Here is a 23,340-nt window from a genome sequence, read left to right on the forward strand (position 1 = left end):
AAAAATCACTTATATGGATCTTTTTTTTTCTCTATTGTATCTTATTTTATAATAAAGTATTGATTGGTTTTAATAAATTACAAGTTATTCTAACATAAATTTCTTCACATAATTCTACTTCTATACAATTTCTTCGACTCTTTTATTCATCGTAATATAATTTTATACGTATAATCTGATATATTCATCGTTAATGTAAAACATGTTCAAACTATCTTAATTTATCTTTTCTGATTTTATTCTTAATACACGTTATCTATACCTTCTTAAATATATGGTGTATGTGTTTAAGAAGATATAGATAGCGTATATTGAAAATAAAACGAGAGAAGACAGGTTGAGATAATTAATTTGAGCATGATGAGTTTATAATTAGTTGTTTTATATGGTCAATATTTTCATTTAATTAGGACCATCCTAAATCATTAGATTTGAACAATCAAAGTGTAATTGTAATTGACTTCAAGATTAAGTTTGAGTTAATGCATAGTTTAGTGACAAGTCACAGCATGAGAAAATGATGCTAATTAACTTCTAGATTAAAAAAAGATAATTCAAAGTTGACAACTAATTAAAAAGATATTCTAGGATATTTTTAACATCTAGAAACTATAAATTTCTTTATAGAAAATATTACAAATAATCAATCGAAAATAACTTCTTTAATTCATAAAAAATAATAGTAAGTTATTAAAATTGGTGTACATCTTCATCTTTTTCAATTATCACTCGTAAAATTATACTGAATATATTGTTATTATACAAAATATACATAATTTAAGAAATAAAATAGACAAATTTTATGTTGTTCACCGCAATTAAGAAATCATTAAAAAGTCGAACAAAGAAAAATTATAAAGCTAGGTGTAGTCAAAATTAGTGTTTAATTTTTTGTTAATTTATGTTAAATCATTTGTTTAATTTTTTAATGGGGTCCTCTACTAATTTTATATTAAATAAAACTAGCAACTTTTTGTCAATGGAAATCTTAACTTCTCATTTGATTAAAGTTAATAATAAATTAAAGTAACCCCAAAAGCTAATATCAAATACTTCCATACGAAACCAAATTAAATAAATAAATAACTCTTGGTTCATCGTTACGCAGGTGGAATGATAAATACATTTTTTTCATCTTTAATCAAATATTTTAAGTTCAAATTTTGTCAAAAGTAATTTTTTAATTTGAAAACGCTTTGCTTTCTGAATATAATACGATTCTGACGTGAATATCAAACATTTAATACTAAAAAAAGAATAATATAAAAACTTGCGATTTATTAAAATTATTTTTTTTAAGTATTTGTTTATTGTTCAATTATTGGTTTAGATCTCTCCTTAGGTTGTGTGAGTCTAAAAAAGAGGATCAATGACTTGTTGAAAAGGAATAATACACTAATTGCCCACTAAGCATAAAGATTAGTACTTTAATGTTTAATCATGCTTAATTTTTTTTGTTTTTTTAATAATATTACTTTATTAAAGGGATGCTGATTTTTGTTCTCTCTGTCTTAGAATTCAATTAATTAAAAGCTAATCAATTTTTACAATTTCAAACTTACCTTCCATTATTCAATTAATATAAAGAGACTTATAACATAAATAAAATGACACTTCAGATACATTTATTTGATAGACATCACAATCAAAATAAGTAGTACAGTATATCAAAAATACGCTTTCATATATTTAAAATTAAACTTTTTTACAAGTAAAGTTTTAGACATCACAATAGTCCTGGCTAAATCGTTAATTTTTAATAGGGTCATACAATCCAAATTAACCTAATTCAAACCCATTTAAACTTGAACGACGCAACAAGATTAGATGAGTTATGAGTCAAACTCAATCTTACCGATTACCAACCATAAAAAAATACTAGTACTATTAAATTTTTTCAAAAACAGACTTAAACTTATAATGATATTTTCTTAAATTCAAAAAAACAGATTAAAGTATAAGACAATACATACAACAAAACCTGAAACTATCGAAAACTTACTTTTTTAAAAAAATTACCAATATACCCTTTAATATCAAATTGAGCTAGTTAAAGCTCTCTTGTATAATAATAATAATAATGATATAATATAAAGTACCAAGGTGGTCATATGAACCACAATCATATCTATAAAAATGTTAAAAATACTCAAAATAGCAAGACCAACGTTATAAAAATCAAATATTTATTACCAAATCAAGAAAAAAGAGTACCCCCCCACCCCAACCCCCTACCCCAACACCCCACACATCTTTTTTTTTTTTAAAAAAAAAAAAGATTAATGATTAGCAGGTACATGTTAGTACATTGTGTTCAGTTTCACTAAAGTGCACATGTAAATAGTTGTAGAATTTGTCTATGTGCTCAGCTGTGGACAGCTACTTTACATCTTAAAACTTTTGGGTCCCACTTTAACTCATCATCATCAAATCTAACGGTCCATATTTAATCATTACAATATTATTAATACTATAGTATAAAAAAATATATATTATACATTTATTTATCGTACATTTCCGTATTCTGACAACTTTTACACTAGTTAAATAAAAAAGGATGAAGAATTTTCACTGCCATTGTAATTTTTTAAAGAATTCTCTTTTGTTTGCGAAATATACTGCGAAAATATTTAAATAACGTTCGATCATGAAAATAGTATTTTCTTTAAGCAAGAACTTAAATTAAGAATGGACAACTTAATTAAGGGACAGAGAAAGTTCCAAGTAATTACTATTTATCAGCTTTATTCAAGCAAATCAATCAATGATCTTTGTTTATCAGATAATTTTTTTAGTAACGAAGGAAAAGATTGATAAGATGAAAAGATCTCGTTGAAAGTATAAACTTATTTAGAGGATTATCCTCGCATGCGTAAGATTAGATCGTAGTTTCACTCTCTTACTGTTTCTTCACAATCAAGGAGCGGAACCAACTTTCTGTTAGGAGTTCATCCAAGCTTTGTTCGGCGGAACATATTATTATTATATGATTAAAATTATTTTTATGTATATATAGTAGATGTTAAAGCCTCACCAATTAGTTCGAGTGTTTAATTTTTCAGATTTTAAATTCTTTTATTAAAAGTTATAATTTCCACCACTGATAACTTTATACAATAAAAAGTATTTAATTTATTCAAATATTATAGGGATAAAACAAATAAGATAATTCAGAACAAATAAAATGTGTTTTGATCTATTTATACAACAAATATGTTATATTTATTATCTATAACATCACATATTAAATAATATACTCAATATAACATGAATAATTAAGTGATTGGGTGATTAAAGATTATGATAGAAATTAAAAGTGTACAAATTCAACTAATTAGAATTTTGATGTGCTTAATCATATATAATAAAAATATAAAATTATTAAATAATAACTAGACAAAACAATTACTACTAATATATAAATATCTATAATTTTAAATAAATTATAAAGGAATTAGAAATTTCCTGAGAGGTGCTTATCAATTGTTTCTATCTATTAATGAATGTTATCACTATCATATTTTAATCGTTAAATAATTTGATTATTGATAAAAGCTAAATATATATGAATTTTTTTTACCAATTTCGTATTTTATTTTTCAATTTATTAGTATAACTCTACATTACTTTGTAGAACATCTTGTAAATTTATAATATATAATAGTTGTAATAAAATTTAATTACTGATTTGAAAACCTTGAAATTATTCAATCAAAAACAAAAAGAATATTAGCAATTGAAATATAATTATTAAAAGTAAAATTGACTTTAGAAGGAGTCACCCCTATTACAATTTGACAAAATTACAAATATCCAAAAAGTATTTATTTTCAAAATTATAAAGTTCAATACTCTTATATATTTAATTAAAGTTAATTGGGATATACTTATTTTGTCAACCCATATATTAGATATTCAAAATCAATCAATAATCAAATAATAATAAAAATTCTAAACAGTTAACTCAATAACGCTATATTAATAAATTAATATTTAAATTATTAATTTTATCGAAATTTTAATCGTTAAATGTCGTTCTAATAGAGAATATAGCGACAAAGAATATTGTACGACAAATATAGATTATTACTTTCTTAATCGAATATCTTTATTCAAAGCTTTAAATATGATTTTGTTTTGATAGAAAATATTTTTTCCTAAATAAGGTCTATATTATACCAATTTCAATTACTCTGCTAGTAATACATATTAATAAATAAAAGGAATAATGCATAAGTATCTCTCAATCTGTGTCTAAAATATCAGAGACACGCTTATGGTATCATAAGCTATTATTACTTCTAAACTTATTTTATTAATAAGTTTCTACCATTTTCAACTTACGTGTGTGGTACTATCTTATGGATTCAACAATAATTAATTTTTTTTCAAGCTAGTGTCACGTAGACGGAAAAGAATAAAAAATCACTTATAAAATAAATTCAAAAATACACAATTTGAAGAAATGAAATAAAAAATACAGTAAATGGTAAATGATGCCGACCGCCAACCAAAACAAATTCATTGTTGGAGACTTTTCTTCTGTGCAGGCCACCAAAAAAGACCCCCCACACACCCTGAGTCCATACCCTTATAGCCCTTTTTGCCTTTCTACTCAAATATTTCTCTGAAATTCTTCAATTTCACTTGAGTTTCAACTTTTAAAATCTGTGTTTTGATTCTTTTTTGTTCATAGGAAGATACCCTTTTGGCTTTCTTGGTTGTGGGATTGTTGGTTGAGCTGAACATTTGAGGTATGAATGTGTAAAGATTGAATTTTGGGTTTCTTGGATCTTTGATTATGAAGTTGTGTTTCAGACTAGTCTTTTGATTGTTATTTGTTTGCAAGAAGATACCCTTTTGGCTTTTTTGGTTGAGCTGAGCATTTGAGGTATTAATGTGTAAAGGTTGATTTTAGTGTGTTGGATCTTTGATTATGAAGTTGTGTTTCAGACTAGCCGTTTGACTTTTATTTGTTTATAAGAAGATACCCTTTTGGCCTTTTTGGTTTAGTTGAACATTTGAGGTATGAATGTGTAAAGATTGAATTTTGGGTTTCTTGGATCTTTGATTATGAAGTTGTGTTTCAGACTAGTCTTTTGATTGTTATTTGTTTGTAATAAGATACCCTTTTGGCTTTTTTGGTTGAGCTGAGCATTTGAGGTATTAATGTGTAAAGGTTGAATTTTTAGTGGGTTGGATCTTTGATTATGAAGTTGTGTTTCAGACTAGCCGTTTGATTTTTATTTGTTTATAAGTATATATCCTTTTGGTCTTTTTAGTTGAGTTGAACATTTGAGGTATGAATGTGTAAAGATAGAATTTTTGGGTTTGTTGGATCTTTGATTATGAAGTTGTGTTTCAGACTAGCCTTTTGATTGTTATTTGTTTGTAAGAAGATACCCTTTTGGCCTTTTTTTTTGTAGTGGGTTTTTTTGGTTGAGCTGAACTTTGAGGTATGAACTGTAAAGATTGAATTCTGGGTTTGTTGGATCTTTGATTATGAAGTTGTGCTTCAGACTAGTCTTTTGATTGTTAATTGTTTTGTAAGCAGATACCCTTTTGGACTTTTTGGTTGAGCTGAGCATTTGAGGTATTAATGTGTAAAGGTTGAATTTTTAGTGTGTTGGATCTTGGATTATGAAGTTGTGTTTCAGACTAGCCGTTTGAATTTTATTTGTCTGTATGAAGATACCCTTTTGGCCTTTTCGGTTGTGGGGTTTTTAGTTGAGCTGAACATTTGAGGTATGAATGTGTAAAGATTGAATTTTGGGTTTGTTGGATATTTGATTATGAAGTTCTGTTTTAGACTAGCCTTTCGTTTCTTTTGTAAGAAGATATCCTTTTATCCATTTTTGGTTGAGCTGAGCATTTGAGGTATTAATATGTAAAGGTTGAACTTTTAGTGTGTTGGATCTTTGATTATGAAGTTGTGTTTCAGACTAGCCTTTTGAATTTTATTTATCTGTACGAAGATACCCTTTTGGCCTTTCTGGTTGTGGTTTTTTTTGGTTGAGTTGAACATTTGAGGTATGATTGTGTAAAGACTGAATTTTGGGTTTCTTGGATCTTTAATTATGAAGTTGAGTTACAGACTAGCTTTTTGATTTTTATTTGTTCGTAAGAAGATACCCTTTTGGCTTTTATTTTTTGGTTGTGGTGTTTTTGGTTGAGCTGCACATTAGAGGTATGAATGTGTAAAGATTGAATTTTGGGTTTCTTGGATCTTTGATTATGAAACTGTGTTTCAGACTAGCCTTTTGATTGTTAATTATTTGTAAGAAGATACCCTTTTGGCCTTTTCGGTTGTGGGGTTTTTGGTTGAGCTGAACATTTGAGGTATCAATGTATAAAGATGGAATTTTTAGTGTGTTAGATCTCTTTGATTATGAAATTTACTTTCAGACCTGGTTTTTGATTTTATTTTCTTCATAGGAGGAGACTCTTTTATCTTTCTTGGTTGTGTAGTTATTGGTTGAGCGGAACTTTTTTTGAGGTCTAAATGAATAAATATTGACTTTTGCCTTCGTTGGATCTTTGATTATGAACTTGTGCTTCAGACAGCCTTTTGAATTTTATTTGTTTGTATGAAAATACCCTTTTGGCCTTTCTGGCGGTTGTTGTTTTTGGTTGAGTTGAACATTTGAGGTATGAGTGTGTAAAGATTGCATTTTGAATTTGTTGGATTTTTGACTGTGAAGTTGAGTTTTAAACTTGCCTTTTGATTTTTATTTGTTCATAAAAGGATACCCTTTTAGATCTTATTGGTTGAGCTGAAAATTTGACGTGTGAATGAGTAAAGATTGAATTTTGAGTTTGTTGGATCTTTGATTATGAAGTGTTTGAGTCAATGTGCAGCCTGATTCTTTGTGGGTTTTTGGAATAAATTCTTATGTTGGTTCTAACTAAAAGGTTTTTGTTGTTTCCGATGTTCTGTTCTTCTTGAGCTTATCAGATGATCCCTAGGTGCATAACTTTGCATTTGTTTCTCGCGTTAGAATTATACCTACAGAAAGTTTTAGAGATCAATTCAAGTGACTTTGTGACTTCACTAGCTCTCTTATGTTTCAGATATGATGAGCAGAATTTTCTTTCAATTCTTGGATTTTTTGATTTAGATTCACCAAAATTAGACTGACTTGGATGTAGGGTGTTTGAATCTTCGGTGAAATGAATACCATATAGATGCTTTGACTTTATTGCGTGTTGGGTTCAAACTGGTTCTTCTCTGATTACTTTAGAGGATAACATGCGGTCACTTCTTGTGGAGTTATATCATACTCCGTCTCAATTTGATTGTCTGTTTTTGATTTAACACAAAGTTTAAAGAAAGAAAAGAAAGACTTTTGAATTTCGTGTTCTTAAATTAAAGATATGTTGAATGTTCCAACATGTCTTTTAATGTTGTTGTCTTAAACATGACACGTGGAAAGATGAAAGTAAAGAGTTGCCAAAAAGGATAAGAGGCATTCTTTTTGAAACGGATTAAAAAAGTAAGGCTGAAAAAGAACTTGAAACGGAGGGAGTAGATGATCGGAGAAATGTTTCATAATGGTTCATTTGAGCTCATTAATGTAGGCTTATTATTATAGCCACTGCCTGCAGGAAGCCTTGAAGAGAGAAATGTCGGGAGGAGGTACTCAGAACAGCTTAAGAAAAACCCTTGGATCACTCAAGGATACTACCACTGTCAGTTTAGCTAAAATTAATAGTAGCTATAAGGTAATGATATTCAGTTTTGCTACATGTTCTCATTCTACGTCCATTTTGAGTTCTCTCCTGAGACCTGTTTTCTCAACGTTCTTCAGGAATTGGATATTGCTATAGTTAAGGCAACAAATCATGTTGAACATCCAGCAAAGGAGAAGTACATAAGAGGTAAGCATCACAAGGTTATGTTACAGAGATGTAACTTGCCGAATTATAGCAATAAATTGCATTCAGAATGGGAATTGATAGAGTTGTATGATTCTCATTTTCAGCCATTTTTTCTGCCATCTCGGCTACCAGACCTCGAGCTGATGTTGCATACTGCATTCATGCTCTTGCGAGAAGGTTGTCAAAGACACATAATTGGGCGGTACGAACAATAAATTCAATTCTGTAGTATCTTTTTCATGAAAGATAAATTTAAGAGAAGCATTTTCTTTACCAATCAATCCTTGCAGTTCTCTAAATACTGATATGGGTAAGTCCTGTTAGTTTTATATAACTGCAGAAATTACCATAAAGATTCTAAAGGTTGACGTAGAAACAAGGTGGCCCTGTGAACTACTATTCACCCCACAAGTCCTGAAAATTAAATATTATTAGGTTCCTTGGGGAAAACAAGTTAAATCTCTTGAAAAATTCATTCATCAAGGTAAGAGAAAGAAATCGTTTTGTAACTTTGCCTAGCTGATCTACTGCCTCATGCTGCTTATAGTTTCTATACCTGAGAAGCGTAATGAGTTCAATTTAGTAGCACCTTCTCATATAAGGTAAATTCTTGAAAAGTTTGTCCCATACCTATCAATCAATATTAGTTCTCGAAATGCTGATTTGGCAAATATCGATTAGTTTATCAATTCTTCTTTTCTACGAGCACAAATTACCATAAAGATTCTAAAGGTGAACATGAAAAATTAAGGGGTGCTATGGAACTCTCATCCCAGTGTCATGAAAGAAAATACTACTCTTTTTTGGTTATGGAAAAACCAAACTTACTATGTTCATCCTGGAAAGTTAAGAGAATATTATATCCCTCGAATTATCCTTCTTTTACTGACGAGGGGGCTGCTCAGCTGGTAAGCACCCTCCACCTCCAACCTTAAGGTTATATGTTTGATCAAGAGTAATAAAGGTGGAGTTCCTAGGGAGGGGTAAACAAATAAAATCCTTCCTTTAGGCAAGAGTTTCCATTTTGTTTATTTTTCACTACTCATCTAATCATCTATTGACTTTTGCTCTTTATAATTGTAAATAACTTTTGCATTATTACTGATAAAGACAAATTACGTTCACATTTTTCATGGATAGGAGGGTTTCTCTAATTTCTGGGTTAAAATTCTCAGATGGCTTTATTTGTGGAAACTTTAAGATAGATATTTGTTTGATGTTTCCTCTCTGTCTTATTTTATGAGGGGCCATAAAATGGGAGGTAATATTTGTGTAGTTGTCTAGCCTGTAAGCTTGCTATTTTGGCTGACTGAGTTAGAGTCCTAGAAATGCTATGTTATTAAATTAATTGTGCCAATTTATGCAAGCCCAAAATTGAATACATTGAAGGGGGTATCAGTCCCCAGTTTCATTACCTTTCAGGTTTCCGTTGTTGGACTTAAGTGAAAAAGATCCACATAATTACCACATTCAGAGCAACAACTTCCCTTTAAGAATAATTGATTTCTATTCTAATGGTTGGGTGAGCTAGGATTAGTACACACTTTTCCATTGGGCTAGAGGACAGACCTAAAGGTACTACTTCATCTTTGGTTAGGCTGTCAGTCCATTGTTCTTAAGAAAAACGTAAAAATTCTCTTCTTTGTTCAGAAGGGACCCTCAATTAAGGGGTCTATCACTCTAAGATCCTTCATCCTAGCATTGATCTTGCTGCATTACTGTATCCATGTCCAAACCAAGCTATGCCAGCAGTAATGCGACTTTGTGGATCATGAGAGGGTTCTCAAGCTATGTTGCTCGGAGCGGATCTAGAGGTTGACTCTTCATCACATAACTTTTTTGGTGGTATGGTCCGAGTGCTGGTACTGATACAGTCAGTAAATGTATATTGTGACATATAAAGTATTTATTTCGATTAATTAAGGTATTGAACTAAAGCTAATAAAATTTAATTTTTTTATCAATACCTAATATTTTATTCATAGGGTACCTTGTGAAATAGCATAGCAGTCTCATACTTCGTATGGCCGTATATGTAAACCTAAACCTACAAAATTTAATCTAATACCCGATCAATCTATACTTCTCGGTCATAGATGTAGTCAAAGCACCCAAGATAAATTGACCAAATCCGGTTTGGATCCCACACACATCCATTTCGTGTCGACATGGGTGTGGCAAGATTTTTGAAGAGTGTGTCCAACATAAGTTCTCACTTTTTGATTTTGTCTATCATTTGATTACCGGAGCTTCAGCTGGTAACTGGCTTTTATAGAAGTTGATCATGTTTTAACTGCCATATAGCTGAGAGCTATTATTGTAGAATCTTGGTTGGTCTAAGGCACCATTATGGTACACTGTTGGTCTAAGTATCAAATGAACTCAAATTGGTGTAACCCAAATTTGGGCATCAAGATGGTATAAATTTAAAAAAGAAAAGGAAAAGAAACTCAAGTTGGTGAACTTTAACCCTATTGAGTTGTTTTACTTTTACATCTGAAGGAGCTACTATGAGAGAACATTGACATGACTAACGTCCAGGGTGAAGTTTCTTAAGTATACACGGACTTACAAATACAGCACAGCATCACTTTTCAAAGAACATTGATGTGACTAAGGTCCTATGGAGATTCCACGAAGATCTCGATTGTCTCTCTCTTGTTCATGTTGAGATCCAATATATTCAAGAGCTTATGTTGAGCATATTATGAGACAAATAGACAACAGTTTTTGTGCTGTGTACTTGGTTATTTTGGTCTACTGACACATGATAGCACTGACCTTAATTTCATTGGTGACAACAAATCAGATTATAAGCCCATTCTTTTCTGCAATATAGCTTCAGTCATGATGACGAAATATAGTCTTGCTTTTGTGAAGATCTAACTCCTGGAGCTGAGGGATACTTTTGATAATCAAGTGTTAGTTTGAACGTTTTAAAGACTCATTTTGCTTTGTTTTTTAAATCTTGGTTTCATAGTTATGCGTCAAACATATAAACTGATTGCATGTAAGTAACCTTTATTTTCTGATTATCATAACTTATATCCTCTCCATAGGTGACGCATAAAGCACCTTTACAGTGGCAAATCTAGGATTTATAGAACATGGGGGCACTATTAAAGAAAGGAGGAAAAAAAATACTTAAAGCGGGAATTGATCCTTAATCCTTTAGGTGAATAACTTAGCTTTCAACCAAGTGCACCGTTAAGCCTTTTTATAGCATAGGTGCCAACAGGTACTATTGAATCAATTTTAGAAAATATATGCATAAAGTACCTAGTTTTGCGGAAAGACTATGGGTTCACATGAACTATAAAATTACATATTGCCCATTACTGATTCATTTTTCATTGTTGTCACTTCACAGGTTGCTCTAAAAACATTGATAGTCATTCACCGTGCTTTAAGAGAGGTGGACCCCACATTCCATGAGGAACTTATTAACTATGGCCGCAGCAGAAATCGCATGCTTAACATGGCTCATTTCAAAGATGACTCTAGTCCAAATGGTATGCAAATTATCAACCTCTTTTCTTGCTTACAGGAAGTTGACCATAGTGATCTCCTTCAATATTGATAATTGCTCTGATGAACTCTGCAGCATGGGATTACTCTGCTTGGGTGCGTTCATATGCCTTGTTCCTCGAGGAGAGGCTGGAATGTTTTCGAGTTCTGAAATATGATGTGGAGACTGATCGGCCGGTGAGATGAACACTCTTTTTAATCCCTGCCAATAGTTAGTTTAAAGGAGTTCTGTTGCATATATGTGTGTGTTTGTGCATGTATATTAAATCGGCTGTCCAGGCCAACTTATGCGTCCCTCTAAGAATCGACTGGATACCCTTGTCTAGTCCACAAGTCAGGTTGCTAAGGTTATCCTCCTTCCAAGGTTGGAACAGCCGCACCACGTGTTTCAATAGGGCTCGAACTTGGGATCTTTAGTTTGTTACTCCCATACTAGGTCATCCTCTTGGTGACACCTACATGTGCGGATATTATTTTGTTTTTGTGCAACAATTGTTATTACATTTCAAGGACCCGTTTACTTTCCTTATCAATCTTCTTATTTTGAGGTGTAACATTAAATTTTGGAATTTCCTTGTGTGTTTTTAATGCAGAGAACTAAAGATTTGGACACGCCGGAATTGCTTGAACAGTTACCAGCCTTACAACAACTTCTGTATCGTATTAACGGCTGTCAGGTACGTTTATCTTCATAATCAGTTCAATTTTGTTGCTAAATTGACAATATGTCGTTTATTCAGATGGCATATGCTATTGTCCTCAAATTTATGATCATGAAACTTTCATGCAGCCACAAGGGGCATCTGCTCACAATTTTGTGATTCAGTTAGCACTTTCGATGGTAAGTAATCTGTTCTTCAAAGATTTATTAGAAATGATTTGCGTGTTTTATTTTCTCGCTGTATGATAGCTTATTATTATTTTGATAGGTTGCTTCAGAAAGCATTAAAATCTACAATGCTATCAGTGATGGTACAGTTAATTTAGTTGACAAGGTTAGGCTTTTCTTTTGGCTATATTATAGATAGTCTTATTTCCCCTCAGTAATAATTAATTAAGGTTAACCGAGTTATTTTCTCAACAGTTCTTTGAGATGCAACGGAATGATGCTCTTAGATCTCTGGATATATACCGCAGGGCTGGTCAGCAGGTATCATCCTGACACATTATTTGCAGAGCCAGCTAATACATCATAACAGTCGAGAGACTGTTCCTGTGGGAGTTCAGATACATTCCCTGATACATCTCCATTTATTTTTAGGCGGAAGCACTTTCAGAGTTTTACGAAATATGTAAGAATATTGACGTGGGACGTGGCCAGAAATTTATTAAAATTGAGCAGGTATGAGATAACTTTTCTGGGAATATGCAATGTTTCTAATTGCCATTGTAAATGTCTCTCTAATCCTTTTTGTGTTTTATTTATAATCAAGCCCCCTGCATCATTTTTACAAGCTATGGAGGAGTATGTGAGAGATGCACCACGAGCTTCTACAGTGCGGAAAGATTCGGTATGATATCTCCTCACACCTTGATAAAACATCAATAATCTCTGGATGGAGCTATTAAATGAATAGACAACATACTTTTATTTATTTAATAATGTTTGATAAGCCCCTTCATATGAAAAGCTCACCAAGCATGCAAAAATACCTTTTTGGATAACGGTAGCCATTAGATTTGAATTTGATACGAACAAGTGTGTTTTACTCCAATTAAATTTGAATTTTAATGCAACTTATTTCGACTTCCAGGAACCCAAAGTTATTTTAGCTATCGAGTACAAAAAGGACCCAGAGGTCAAAGATGCTGGCTCTCTTTCTCCCCCTCCACCTGAACCTGAAAAGGAACCTGAACCAAAGCCGGAACCTGTTAAAACGGAAGCTCCTTTAGCAGAAACTGCTGATCTTCTGGTAGTGGTTTCAAGACACGTCTCATCTGTAGCCTTATTGTATTTAACTCTACGATTGGATATTTGAAGCCTTATATTTGTCGTCTGTAGTCTATGGACGATCCTTCTCCGGCTGTTGCAGAACTAGATGAGAAGAATTCCTTGGCTTTAGCTATCATACCAGTTGGTAAGTGTTTCAAATTCAATAGCACCAGATACCTAGAAATGCTCGCAATTCACCAAAGCCCCCGACACAAGATGGATATTCTGACTCTTGGTGCTATCACAGGCTCTACCAACCCACCGACTTCAACTGGTTCAAATTTTACAAATGGAACTTCAGGCTGGGAACTGGCTCTTGTGGAAGCTCCCAGCTCGAATGAGAGTGCCGCTACTGCTAGTAAACTGGTACAATTACGCATCTTTCTTGTTTTGTTGCTTTTAATCGGTGTCCATTGATTAGAAAATTGAATGAATCGTGTTGTAAGAGACAAGATTATAATCTCACCATCTCTAATTTGTGGACTGATGTAATGCCTGCAAGTAGAGGTGGATGCAACCTTCGTACAATAGGTACTATAGGTTCAACTGAACCCAGTATTTTGAACTAAGTTGCTCAGCCTGTTCACTGATGGTGTCGCACCCATGTCAAGACGATGTGGGTGTGGGATCCGTACCGGATTTGATCAACTGACTTTGGTTACTTTGACCAAAATCGACGGAGAAATCCGGGACAAATACTAATGATTTCTATAATCAAAACAAAGCGAAGGTGAAATTTAAGAAAATGGAATAACTTGTATGTAGCAATTTCTATGTCATTCCGTTTTCTTTTTTCTCTTTGGGATTTCCTCTTGATCTCGGAATACCTTGTGAGTTTTCCTCGTGTCTTCATAATTCAGACGCCTAACTCTACTTTTAGGTCTTTGGATTTTTTAAAGCTGAACTCCCGCACCGTATCCGTGCTTGGATCCGTATTCTCGTATCTTAAAATTTAGATCATGAAGGATCCGATCTCTAGATCCACACTTGTATCAGACACCCGCTCCTGTCCGAAATACTTAGTTTTGAAAAGAAATATGCTTGAAAACGAGAAGAACGAAGAATAGGATCCCATACTTGGTGAAAGGCTGGTGTTGCACAGCCATAGCGCCACCAAAATGTGAATTCCAGTTATACATATAAGAATTTGATAAATATCAAGTCTCAACTTGATATTTCACAAGTACAATGCTAAGAATTTACAGGTTGAACCTTTCAAGTTTATATCTTTGATCTACATGCAGAAATTTAGATGCACCGGTGCACATTCTTCTTCACATGTATAAAGAGCCATACTTATACTGACACTTCCTACTTCTGTAAAAATCTAGGGTGGAGGTCTCGATAAACTTACGCTAGATAGTTTGTATGATGATGCAATGAGACAAACCAACCAAAACGTGAGTTATAATCCATGGGAACCTGCACCAGCGGTGGCTCCCATGATGCAGAATGTAGGATATGACCCGTTTTATGTCTCCAACATGGTAGCTGCCCCGACAAATGTGCAGATGGCAGCCATGGCCAACCAGCAACAGGCTTTCATGTTACAACAACAGCAACAACAACAACAACACATGATGATGATGACTCCCCAACAACAACCGAATGCAAATCCCTTTGCCAACCCTTATGGAGCAGCTGCCAATCCATACGGCCCCGGTATGCCTGTACAAACCGCCTATAATCCTTATACTGGCCTCATTTGATAAAAAACCCAGAGAAAACATCATGCCTATATTCAGCTATTGATTTTGATACTTGGAAGATTAGATATGTATCGATTCACGGGGTAGGAGAAGAATTATTTTGTTATATATCTAGATAGCTTTCTTGGTTCATTCATTATTTGCAAACATCGTGGGCGCGCTCAATAATTCTTGACTCAAATTTTATCAGTTTTCTGTTTTGTAAGATTTGTGATTGTTGGAACACACCAGATGTATTGTGAAACAAATTTGTGTAATGATTTGTACATCATTTGGATATGAAATCTGGTCTTTTTGTATACTCTCCATTTTTAGTAGGTTATCTTCTTTTTGTTATTATGCATTTTGCAAGGCAATGTAGTTGCAACATTTGTACTTAAACCAATATTAGAATGTGAAGCATTTGAATTGACCTTTTGATATAGTTACGGAATCTTCATGAATTGGATCGTTATCTTATTTCGTGGTATTTACGCGAGGTTCCTCTTTAAGGAAATCCTCGAAAGCTTTCTCACACCCCTTTGGATGTTCCCTTTAGTGTGTTTTACGAAGGCTAGGCTAGGTTTGGTAATATTCAAAACAAACGAAAAGAGATCGGGTTGCTAAACACCATTCGCGGCATTCTTGCCTTGGCTGCAACCAAAAGGTGCTTTATTTCAATTTGACGTGTGGAATAGAATGTCTTTCAACAACGTAAGAGAAGGGGGCAAGAGTAAGTTTCTATTCAGCCTCCTTGGTCCTTTTTACGTAACACTCTCGGCCGTCCAAGAGAACTGATTATCTTTCTCTTTATATGCACTATCTTGAAAGGCAAAGAAAAAGCATCGGATCAACTGAGAGAAATCCTGACTAATGAGAGAGATTCTCCACACAAGCGAGCTCTCAAAAAGCTCAATCCTCAAAGGCTAAAACGAATAGATAGGAATTCGACCTGAGATCCGTCCGTTTCGATCCTTGCCTACTAAACAGTTGCTCCCCCGGATATGTGTATTGAGAGAGTTTGTAATGAATGCTTTTATCAGTACTTGAAATAAGTTTTATTCCTCCTGGCCAATTCATCGAGAATGGCTACATAATGAAATGCAACCAACATTTATTGGTTAAAGCAACGTCAAAGATTTGAGACCAAAAGTGAGGATGAAACGCGCAAAGTAGATTGTGCACCTGTCATTTGATCCATTGGTCCTAAGCAATATTTTGTGCGAAGCGATCCACTTAAAAAAAAAAAAAAACGTCTCCTTATACAAGAATTCAAAGCCTCAAGGGTCATTTTCTAAAAACAAAACCTTTATGACTTCGGATTCTTATAAATTCAAAATTTGAGTTATAATTGTTACCAAAAAATGATTAAAAGTCAAAATAATATCTTTTTTTATAGGGAATATTTTGGCTATTTATATATGTTAATAAAATTAGTAAATATCGATAAAATAGTCAAGGAATGGAGATACACTCGATTAAGTTATTTTTAAAATAGTTTATCATATTAGTAAAAAAAAAATACCAATAAAATAGTAGAGTGACAATATCAACAAGAGGAAAAAGATAAAACAATACTCTTTTAAAGCAAACAAATAAATAAAAAACTTTACACCAAAAAAAAAAAAAAAAAAGAGAGAGAAAAACATTAAACAACAAAAATTGTCAATTCAAAGAGAATAAATTGGAATAGGTCCTACTCACCTTCCTTTGATAATAACCTTTCCAAATAGGGTAATTTAAAATTGAATCAAAATCGATAAATTAAATAAAAGAATTAATTTATTGATGACGAATTATTGATTTAGTTTTTTTAATAATAATTTTGATTTTTTAAATTATTGAACTATTAGTTCTTAATAGTTCTGAGTGTTTTTTAACGGATAATGAATAATCTGATGATAAATTAAATAATTATATTTATGTCATTTGGAATGTAAAATCTTGGACATAGAGTTTACATTTAAATATTTATTCTGTCTATCTGAAACTTTTTTGGTTATTCTACAAAATGACAACGTTTGCATTTGAGTAAGATGCAATCTATTAACTTATGTGCGTGATTCATTTAGTTTATCACCTTGTTTTAAAGTGGTTTTTGATGATTTTTTTTTGTGTTAAATCTTAACAGTTAAATCAATAAACAAACTGATAATGATCAATAATCGATAATTCGATATTTTAATGTTTCTATAATGATTTATTATGTTCATAAGCCGATAACGATAAGCAATCATCAATATCTTAATAGTACTGTAATAATTTTAGTATGTCTATAGAGTACAAATCGATAACTAATCAATCGAACCAATGAAGTTTAAAATTCAACTGATCAATAGGCAATCTTATTTTCTCATCCAATCAAACTTTTTAATAATAATGTCGTTCGTTGGAATATGTTTTTACTACTATAGTAAAAAATAACAAAAAAATCAACTTTTTGTTTAATTTATTAAGTATAAAACTTAACCTTAATTATGGCAATATTATTACCATAAATAGTTATATTATGAAGAAGTCTCATCATCATCTATTAATTTCAATTTTTCATATTGTCATACTCATTTTATTTTTATTTTTTTTAATAAACTAAGTTCTTTAAACATAAAAATTTTATGAAAAAATTAATTAAAAGCCGGAGAAAACTAGTTACTCAAGCAATACATTATATTAATAAATTCATTAAACATATACAAATATTAATATTAAATATAAAGTCCAATCTTGTCATTGGAAATTGTTCATTATTAAATTCAAAATGCCCTAATATAAAATATTATTGTATGATTAATTATAATAATTATTTTTATTAAATTAAATTAAAAATTTAAAAGTTTTAAAAGAGAAAAAATTGCAGATTGAAGAAAGAGAAAATAAAAATGTCATCTTGGTTCTCTCTTCCTCTTCCAAATCCTTTCAAATTCGATGACGACGGCGACGGCGACGGCGACGGCGGTGAAAAATCCTCATCACCGGCGGCGAAGGGTTCCGATCCCAATTCATCCGGCATGAAGGAAGACTTCTCAGCCATCTCCCAGACTTTCTCACAGCATCTTCGCGGTGTCGCTGCCTTTCTTGCGCCGACATCGCCAACTCAGCCGGAGCAAGAATCGTCAGCTGAAAAATTTAGTGGAATCAAGAGTGATTTAGTGGAGATTGGAGATAGCTTTAAATCGGGTTTATCTTTGTTTTCTTCAAACAAAACTGTTTCAAAGTTTTCCAAGTTGGCTTCCAATTTTTTACAGTTTGGTGATGAGTCAGTTGATCATGAAAATGCTGAAGATGAAGATGGAGATGACGATTATGATGATGATGAAGAGGAAGTTGTAGGTATTACGGATGACGTTGTGGATTTTGTTGGCACAATCTCACAACGGCCACAGTTGTGGACTGATTTTCCACTCTCTCTACCCAGTGGTAATTCCTAAATATGTTGTTTTAGTTCACTTGCTATGCTAAATGAGTTCTATTACTTGGTGATTAGTATCTTTGATTGGTGATCACTTGCTGAATGTTCTTTTTGAAAAAAAATTGAGTCTTGGTTAGCTTGCGTTCACCTCGGCTCTTTAATTAGATACTTACCACCTCCCAGCACAACCCCTGGTAAATGTAGCTACCGGGGCTTAGGCAGGTTGAACATGCTTCTTGTATAAGCTGGGATTTGAAACCATAGTCTTCAAGGTTTGCACTCACTTTATTGGCCACTAGGTGACACTCTTGGGTGCTAGTCCACTATAGCTTGTTAAAGGAGCAAATTTTGACTGCAGGGTGAGAGTAGTACTAGGATAGGTGACCTGTGGAAGTCCTCGTGTTGTTGCATCCCTCCTTTGGTTATCACAAAAGAAAGGAGCAATCTTTGACTGTGTTTTTTAGTTGACATGGGTTGGGTGACAGGTTGCAACTTGACTAATCCAAACAAGATGGCATATAGATGATTTGTATATATACTTCAAATAACATGTATGCGACCAAATTTGGCATTACATATATCACATACGGTTAGTAAGGGAAATTATAGGCATACAAAAATGATTAAGCTTTCCTGTGGGGTTCCGGTCCCATAGAGGGAGTGTTGGACTGCCACCTGCTCGCTCCGTCCCTTAGATAAACTAGAAAAGGAGAAATGGAAATTATCATTTTTTTGGGCTTATAACCAAACCTAAACTATTAGATGCTGAAATTTTGTCAATATTTCTCTTCCATCCAGACCCCATCAATGGTATAGAATTGAAATCATGAATATGAATTTGATATCTTCCTTCCTTTTCTTTGCCAATTTTTTCTTTTAATGAATTTTTGGAGCTGAAGATATTTTGTTTTGATCTAAGAAGTTCACTTAGGTAAGTGATTTTGTGTGTCTACCTGACAGAATATGTTGGCAGATTGTAGCATGGAACAACTTCCTAAGTTGACAATCGTAATGGATTATTCATCCATAACCTTTCACATGCATCAGCAAACCAAGGGGCTTTTGCATGCGCGCTGGACGGTGTTCCTTAAGAATCTCTTCTTTAATCTGTTTTAATAGTGGTTTTGTTAGTCAAGATATCTATAACATGATAATTAATGTATAACAGAAACTTGATAGGCTGAAAGGGAAAACAAAAGGTAGACTGTGTTTGCTAGTTCTTTATGCCTGCAAAGTATATGAGCGGAAACCAAAACTTAAAAAAGTAAATATGTAATTAGTGAATTTGTGATTGCCATTGGGGTTTTAAGTTATAGACAGTTGATGTTTACTGCACATATGGAAGAGGTGACTTTTTTAAGTAACTGTGGTATCTGGGCTAGTGTATGCGCACCTCAACTATTTCCACGGTATACTTGCGACCTCCAATCAACAAGAAGTATCGGGTATCTTTGCCCATCAAAGACTAGGGCACAGATGGGAAGAAATCACCTAATTTTTTTGTCTTCGCTTCGATTTTAACCTGAGATCTCATGGTTCACAACTCACTTCGTGGAACACTAAGCCCACACCCTTGTGTGCTGAAGAGGAGATCACCTTGGGTGTGAGCGGAGGAGGTCTGGGGTGGGATACCAGGATTTGTCTATTTATTTTTTGTTTTATTTATGTTTTTGTATGTCTTAGGTACACCTAAACTACATGTGTTTGCACAACTGTTCTCCATGTTTCTTGCGGCCTCTGATTGATGGTTATCAATTTTTCTTGCAGATTTTTCCATGTCTGATAGTCAGAAAGAACATGTGGCATCTATTGTGCAGTTTGTGCCTGGACTTGAGTCCTTGAGGCAGATGGTTTGCCATGAATTATCTGATCTGCAATTTTGGATGATCTATTTCGTTTTATTGCTTCCAAGGTTGAGTGGGAATGACTTGGAGCTGTTGTCAACTCCTGAGGCAAGTTTCTCTCTGACAAGCTAATATGTTGAATGACGTTTTGCTTGCAATTCTTTTATAAATCGTGAGCAGACAAGAGACTGTTAAATTGAGAAAAATCAAGCCGTTGGTCGAAGGTTTAGATCAATCGCAATAATCACCATCTTGCCACCTCCAATTGATGACTGGCTATTATTTAAGAGTTGACCTAAGCCCATGTGCAGGGTCTCAGTACGGTTCCTACTAAGAATTTGAAGACTCTCTCTCTCTAAATAGAAAAGAATGCATTTACAAAGAATGAAAGACTCTTTCATAAAGCCGCTAATTCATGTTTATTTTGTCTAAAGTAGTCCCAGTCGAGTATCAAATACTTGTTAAACTGTATGACGAGAGAGTACAAAAGGAAAACAAAAGTTTAGAAGTTAATTAGAAGCAATGTTGTTCTAAGCGAGAAGTTCCATGAGGCTGAAGCGAAAAGTGAGAAGTGAAGCACATGCTTCTTTCAACTGAATCACACAGTAAATAAATGAAAATCAAATCAAATTGCAATTAACGTTAGAAATTCAAGTACCAAATATACAATATTGCTGATATTAATCCCACTCCTTTATGTTGGGATTTAGTTAATTGTATCTCGTTGTGTGTCATTATTTGAAGTGCTTATTTCTCTAAAGAATGAAAGAAAACAAAAATACTTAGATGGTGATGGGGTGGTTACTGGCGGCAGTGAGGGAGGTGGGGGCAGCGGTGGGAAATGGCTGTGGTGGCTATGGATGATGGTGTGCTGACGATTAGGGTGTGGGGGTGGAAAGGAGGGTGATTTTGAGAGGAGAGCAAAAATGGTGGAAAGTCAACAACTAGATCTGGATTTATTTAAAAGAACCGACCAACATGTTCAATATTACAGTCGGTCTAGATAATTTTTTAAGAATACTGACAGTTGGTTAAACTTTTAAAATATATTTAGTGGTAAATTTAACAACTGTTTTGGTCGTCTTTTTGGACTGACTGGGTCGGTCGGTTTTAGTATTTTTATCTAACAGTAGCTTGTTGTCTATTATCATTGTTACACCCTGGACAATCTGGAGTAGACCTACATGCCGATGCCATCTGTAGGTAATTCATGGAATTGGTAAGTTACAGCATTTTGCAGAGTATAAATCACAGCGAGGAAAATGTACAAAGTATAGACTACTAAAGAAAAAGGTCCAAGTATTGACTTGGCAATTGAGATTGAGGGAAGAATGATGTATTTTTTCTAAGTTAATAGTGTAGGCTTCAACTGGCTTGAGTTCAGTAAATAATAGTGTAGGCTTCAACTGGCTTGAGTTCAGTAATTAATAGTGTAGGCTTCAACTGGCTGAATTTAGTAAATAATAGTGTAGGCTCCAACTGGCTTGAGTTCAGTAAATAATAGTGTAGGCTTCAACTCGCTTGCCTCGCGAAGATCCTAAATCTCAAAGTATGCTCTTCCCTGTTTGGTTGTGTACTATCGACTTTCTTAACCCAACAGCTCTTCCTCCCTGAGATGCCAAAGTGATTGACTTTTCAGGTGGTTACAGCGGCTTACATCTGATCCAACATGTTGAGATAAGAGATGGTTTAATCACTTTTTTTTTTCAGGGGGGTTGTTTGGGAGATGTTGGGGAGGGGTTGAGGTGTGTTATCCTATGGAGGAGATGTAGAATTCTTTTGGTCATGTTTATTTTTTCCCTTTTCTCATATTTGCAAGTGGTATATCTTTTGTTGACTGTCTTTGAATGAAAATTTATGATGACATGATCATCGTTTTCAAGAAAACAGCCTCTCTACCTAAGGTCTGTGTACATCCTACCATCCTCACACCCTACTTGTAGGATTACATATATTCTTGCTATTGTTGATCATCTTTTTCAAGTTAATTCGACTTCTGCTGTAGATTGTTGAAGTAAGGGAGACACTTCTGCAGCAGCTGCAAAGTAAGAAAGATCCACAGCCACAAGAATCTAAGGACTCTGAGACTGTTGATGCATCTGAGAAGGATGTCAAGATCAGTGGACAGCACGCGTCTGAAAGTAAATTGGAAGAGAAAAATATTTCAGAGGAGACAACAAATGTCTCTCAAGATAAAGACAGTTTTCATGACGAGAAACGTCAAGAACAGTTAGAAGATGAAAAGTCCAAAGGTACAATCTCATATGCTGACAAGAACGAGGACGACGTTTCTTTCAGTGATCTTGAGGATGATGATACCGACCTATCGGATAGTAGACTGCTAGGAAGCAAGCCCACACACAGAAAGAAAGTTTCTTCATCTAGTGAATCTCATGAATGGATTCAACTAAATGAGAACTCTAAAGCTCAAGGTAGTCAACAGAAGACTGGCCAATCTATTCACCGGGATAAAGATTCCGAAGGCGAAGAATCCAGTGACTGGCTCACTGTTGATGATGTTGATTCAGACAGTTTGGCCACCAATTGATTCCTCTTAACTCTGTAAATGTTTCTTTTATTACTCTCATAAATTTATCACCTTGTAGATTTATGTTGATGTCTTTGAAAATAAGTCAACAACTCCACACTCCCCAAACCCCCACCCCCTAAAGCAAAAAAAGGAAGAAAGAAAAAGAAATAGAGAGATCAGTTGACATGAGTTTGCATGTAATAGCTGACCCTCTGTGCCAGAATTGGCAGAAATTAGTATTGCTGCTTGTTGGTTTGATTTTCACTTGATATTGTACATGATATTCAACTGTTTTTTTCATAATGCTGTTATTTTTTTTAGATTAGTGAATTTACCCAATTACTTATGCCTTTTTAAAAAAAAATCAAATGAGTTAATGGCTTGCAGAATTTTGACCAACACTTTTGGGCATATCTGTGCCATAAAATGATAATACTCCCTTTTTTCACATTTTAAAATTCAAACAAGTCTATTTTTTATCATAATTTTTTCATAATTCGTTTTAACATTTTGAATTATTAATTAGTGTG

At 33.4% G+C, this 23,340-nt stretch overlaps 2 protein-coding genes across 4 annotated transcripts; both read left to right on the forward strand.

Moving 5' to 3' along the window:
- The first annotated feature begins 4,462 nt into the window (after positions 1 to 4,462).
- On the forward strand, positions 4,463 to 15,349 carry LOC101265347 (putative clathrin assembly protein At5g35200). Of its 3 annotated transcripts, none has more exons than XM_010324980.4 (16): positions 4,463 to 4,754; positions 7,606 to 7,722; positions 7,809 to 7,878; positions 7,983 to 8,080; positions 11,249 to 11,390; positions 11,483 to 11,583; positions 12,000 to 12,083; positions 12,197 to 12,247; positions 12,336 to 12,401; positions 12,491 to 12,556; positions 12,668 to 12,748; positions 12,840 to 12,917; positions 13,161 to 13,319; positions 13,409 to 13,484; positions 13,587 to 13,705; positions 14,671 to 15,349. In XM_010324980.4, the coding sequence occupies exons 2-16, from the start codon at positions 7,624 to 7,626 to the stop codon at positions 15,046 to 15,048; spliced, it is 1,668 nt and encodes a 555-aa protein (XP_010323282.1). In that variant the 5' UTR covers positions 4,463 to 4,754; positions 7,606 to 7,623; the 3' UTR covers positions 15,049 to 15,349. The 3 variants fall into 3 exon arrangements, with proteins under 3 accessions (XP_010323282.1, XP_010323283.1, XP_069142769.1); XM_010324981.4 differs by lacking the exon at positions 4,463 to 4,754 and adding an exon at positions 6,305 to 6,339; XM_069286668.1 differs by lacking the exon at positions 4,463 to 4,754 and adding an exon at positions 6,627 to 6,648.
- Positions 15,350 to 17,762: 2,413 nt separating this feature from the next.
- On the forward strand, positions 17,763 to 23,113 carry LOC101265654 (COP1-interactive protein 1). The gene is made up of 3 exons (XM_004242707.5): positions 17,763 to 18,444; positions 20,204 to 20,388; positions 22,286 to 23,113. The coding sequence occupies exons 1-3, from the start codon at positions 17,907 to 17,909 to the stop codon at positions 22,826 to 22,828; spliced, it is 1,266 nt and encodes a 421-aa protein (XP_004242755.2). The 5' UTR covers positions 17,763 to 17,906; the 3' UTR covers positions 22,829 to 23,113.
- Positions 23,114 to 23,340: the final 227 nt, after the last annotated feature.

This window comes from Solanum lycopersicum, chromosome 7 (genome assembly GCF_036512215.1).
Source record: "Solanum lycopersicum chromosome 7, SLM_r2.1".
Taxonomy (NCBI): domain Eukaryota; kingdom Viridiplantae; phylum Streptophyta; class Magnoliopsida; order Solanales; family Solanaceae; genus Solanum; species Solanum lycopersicum.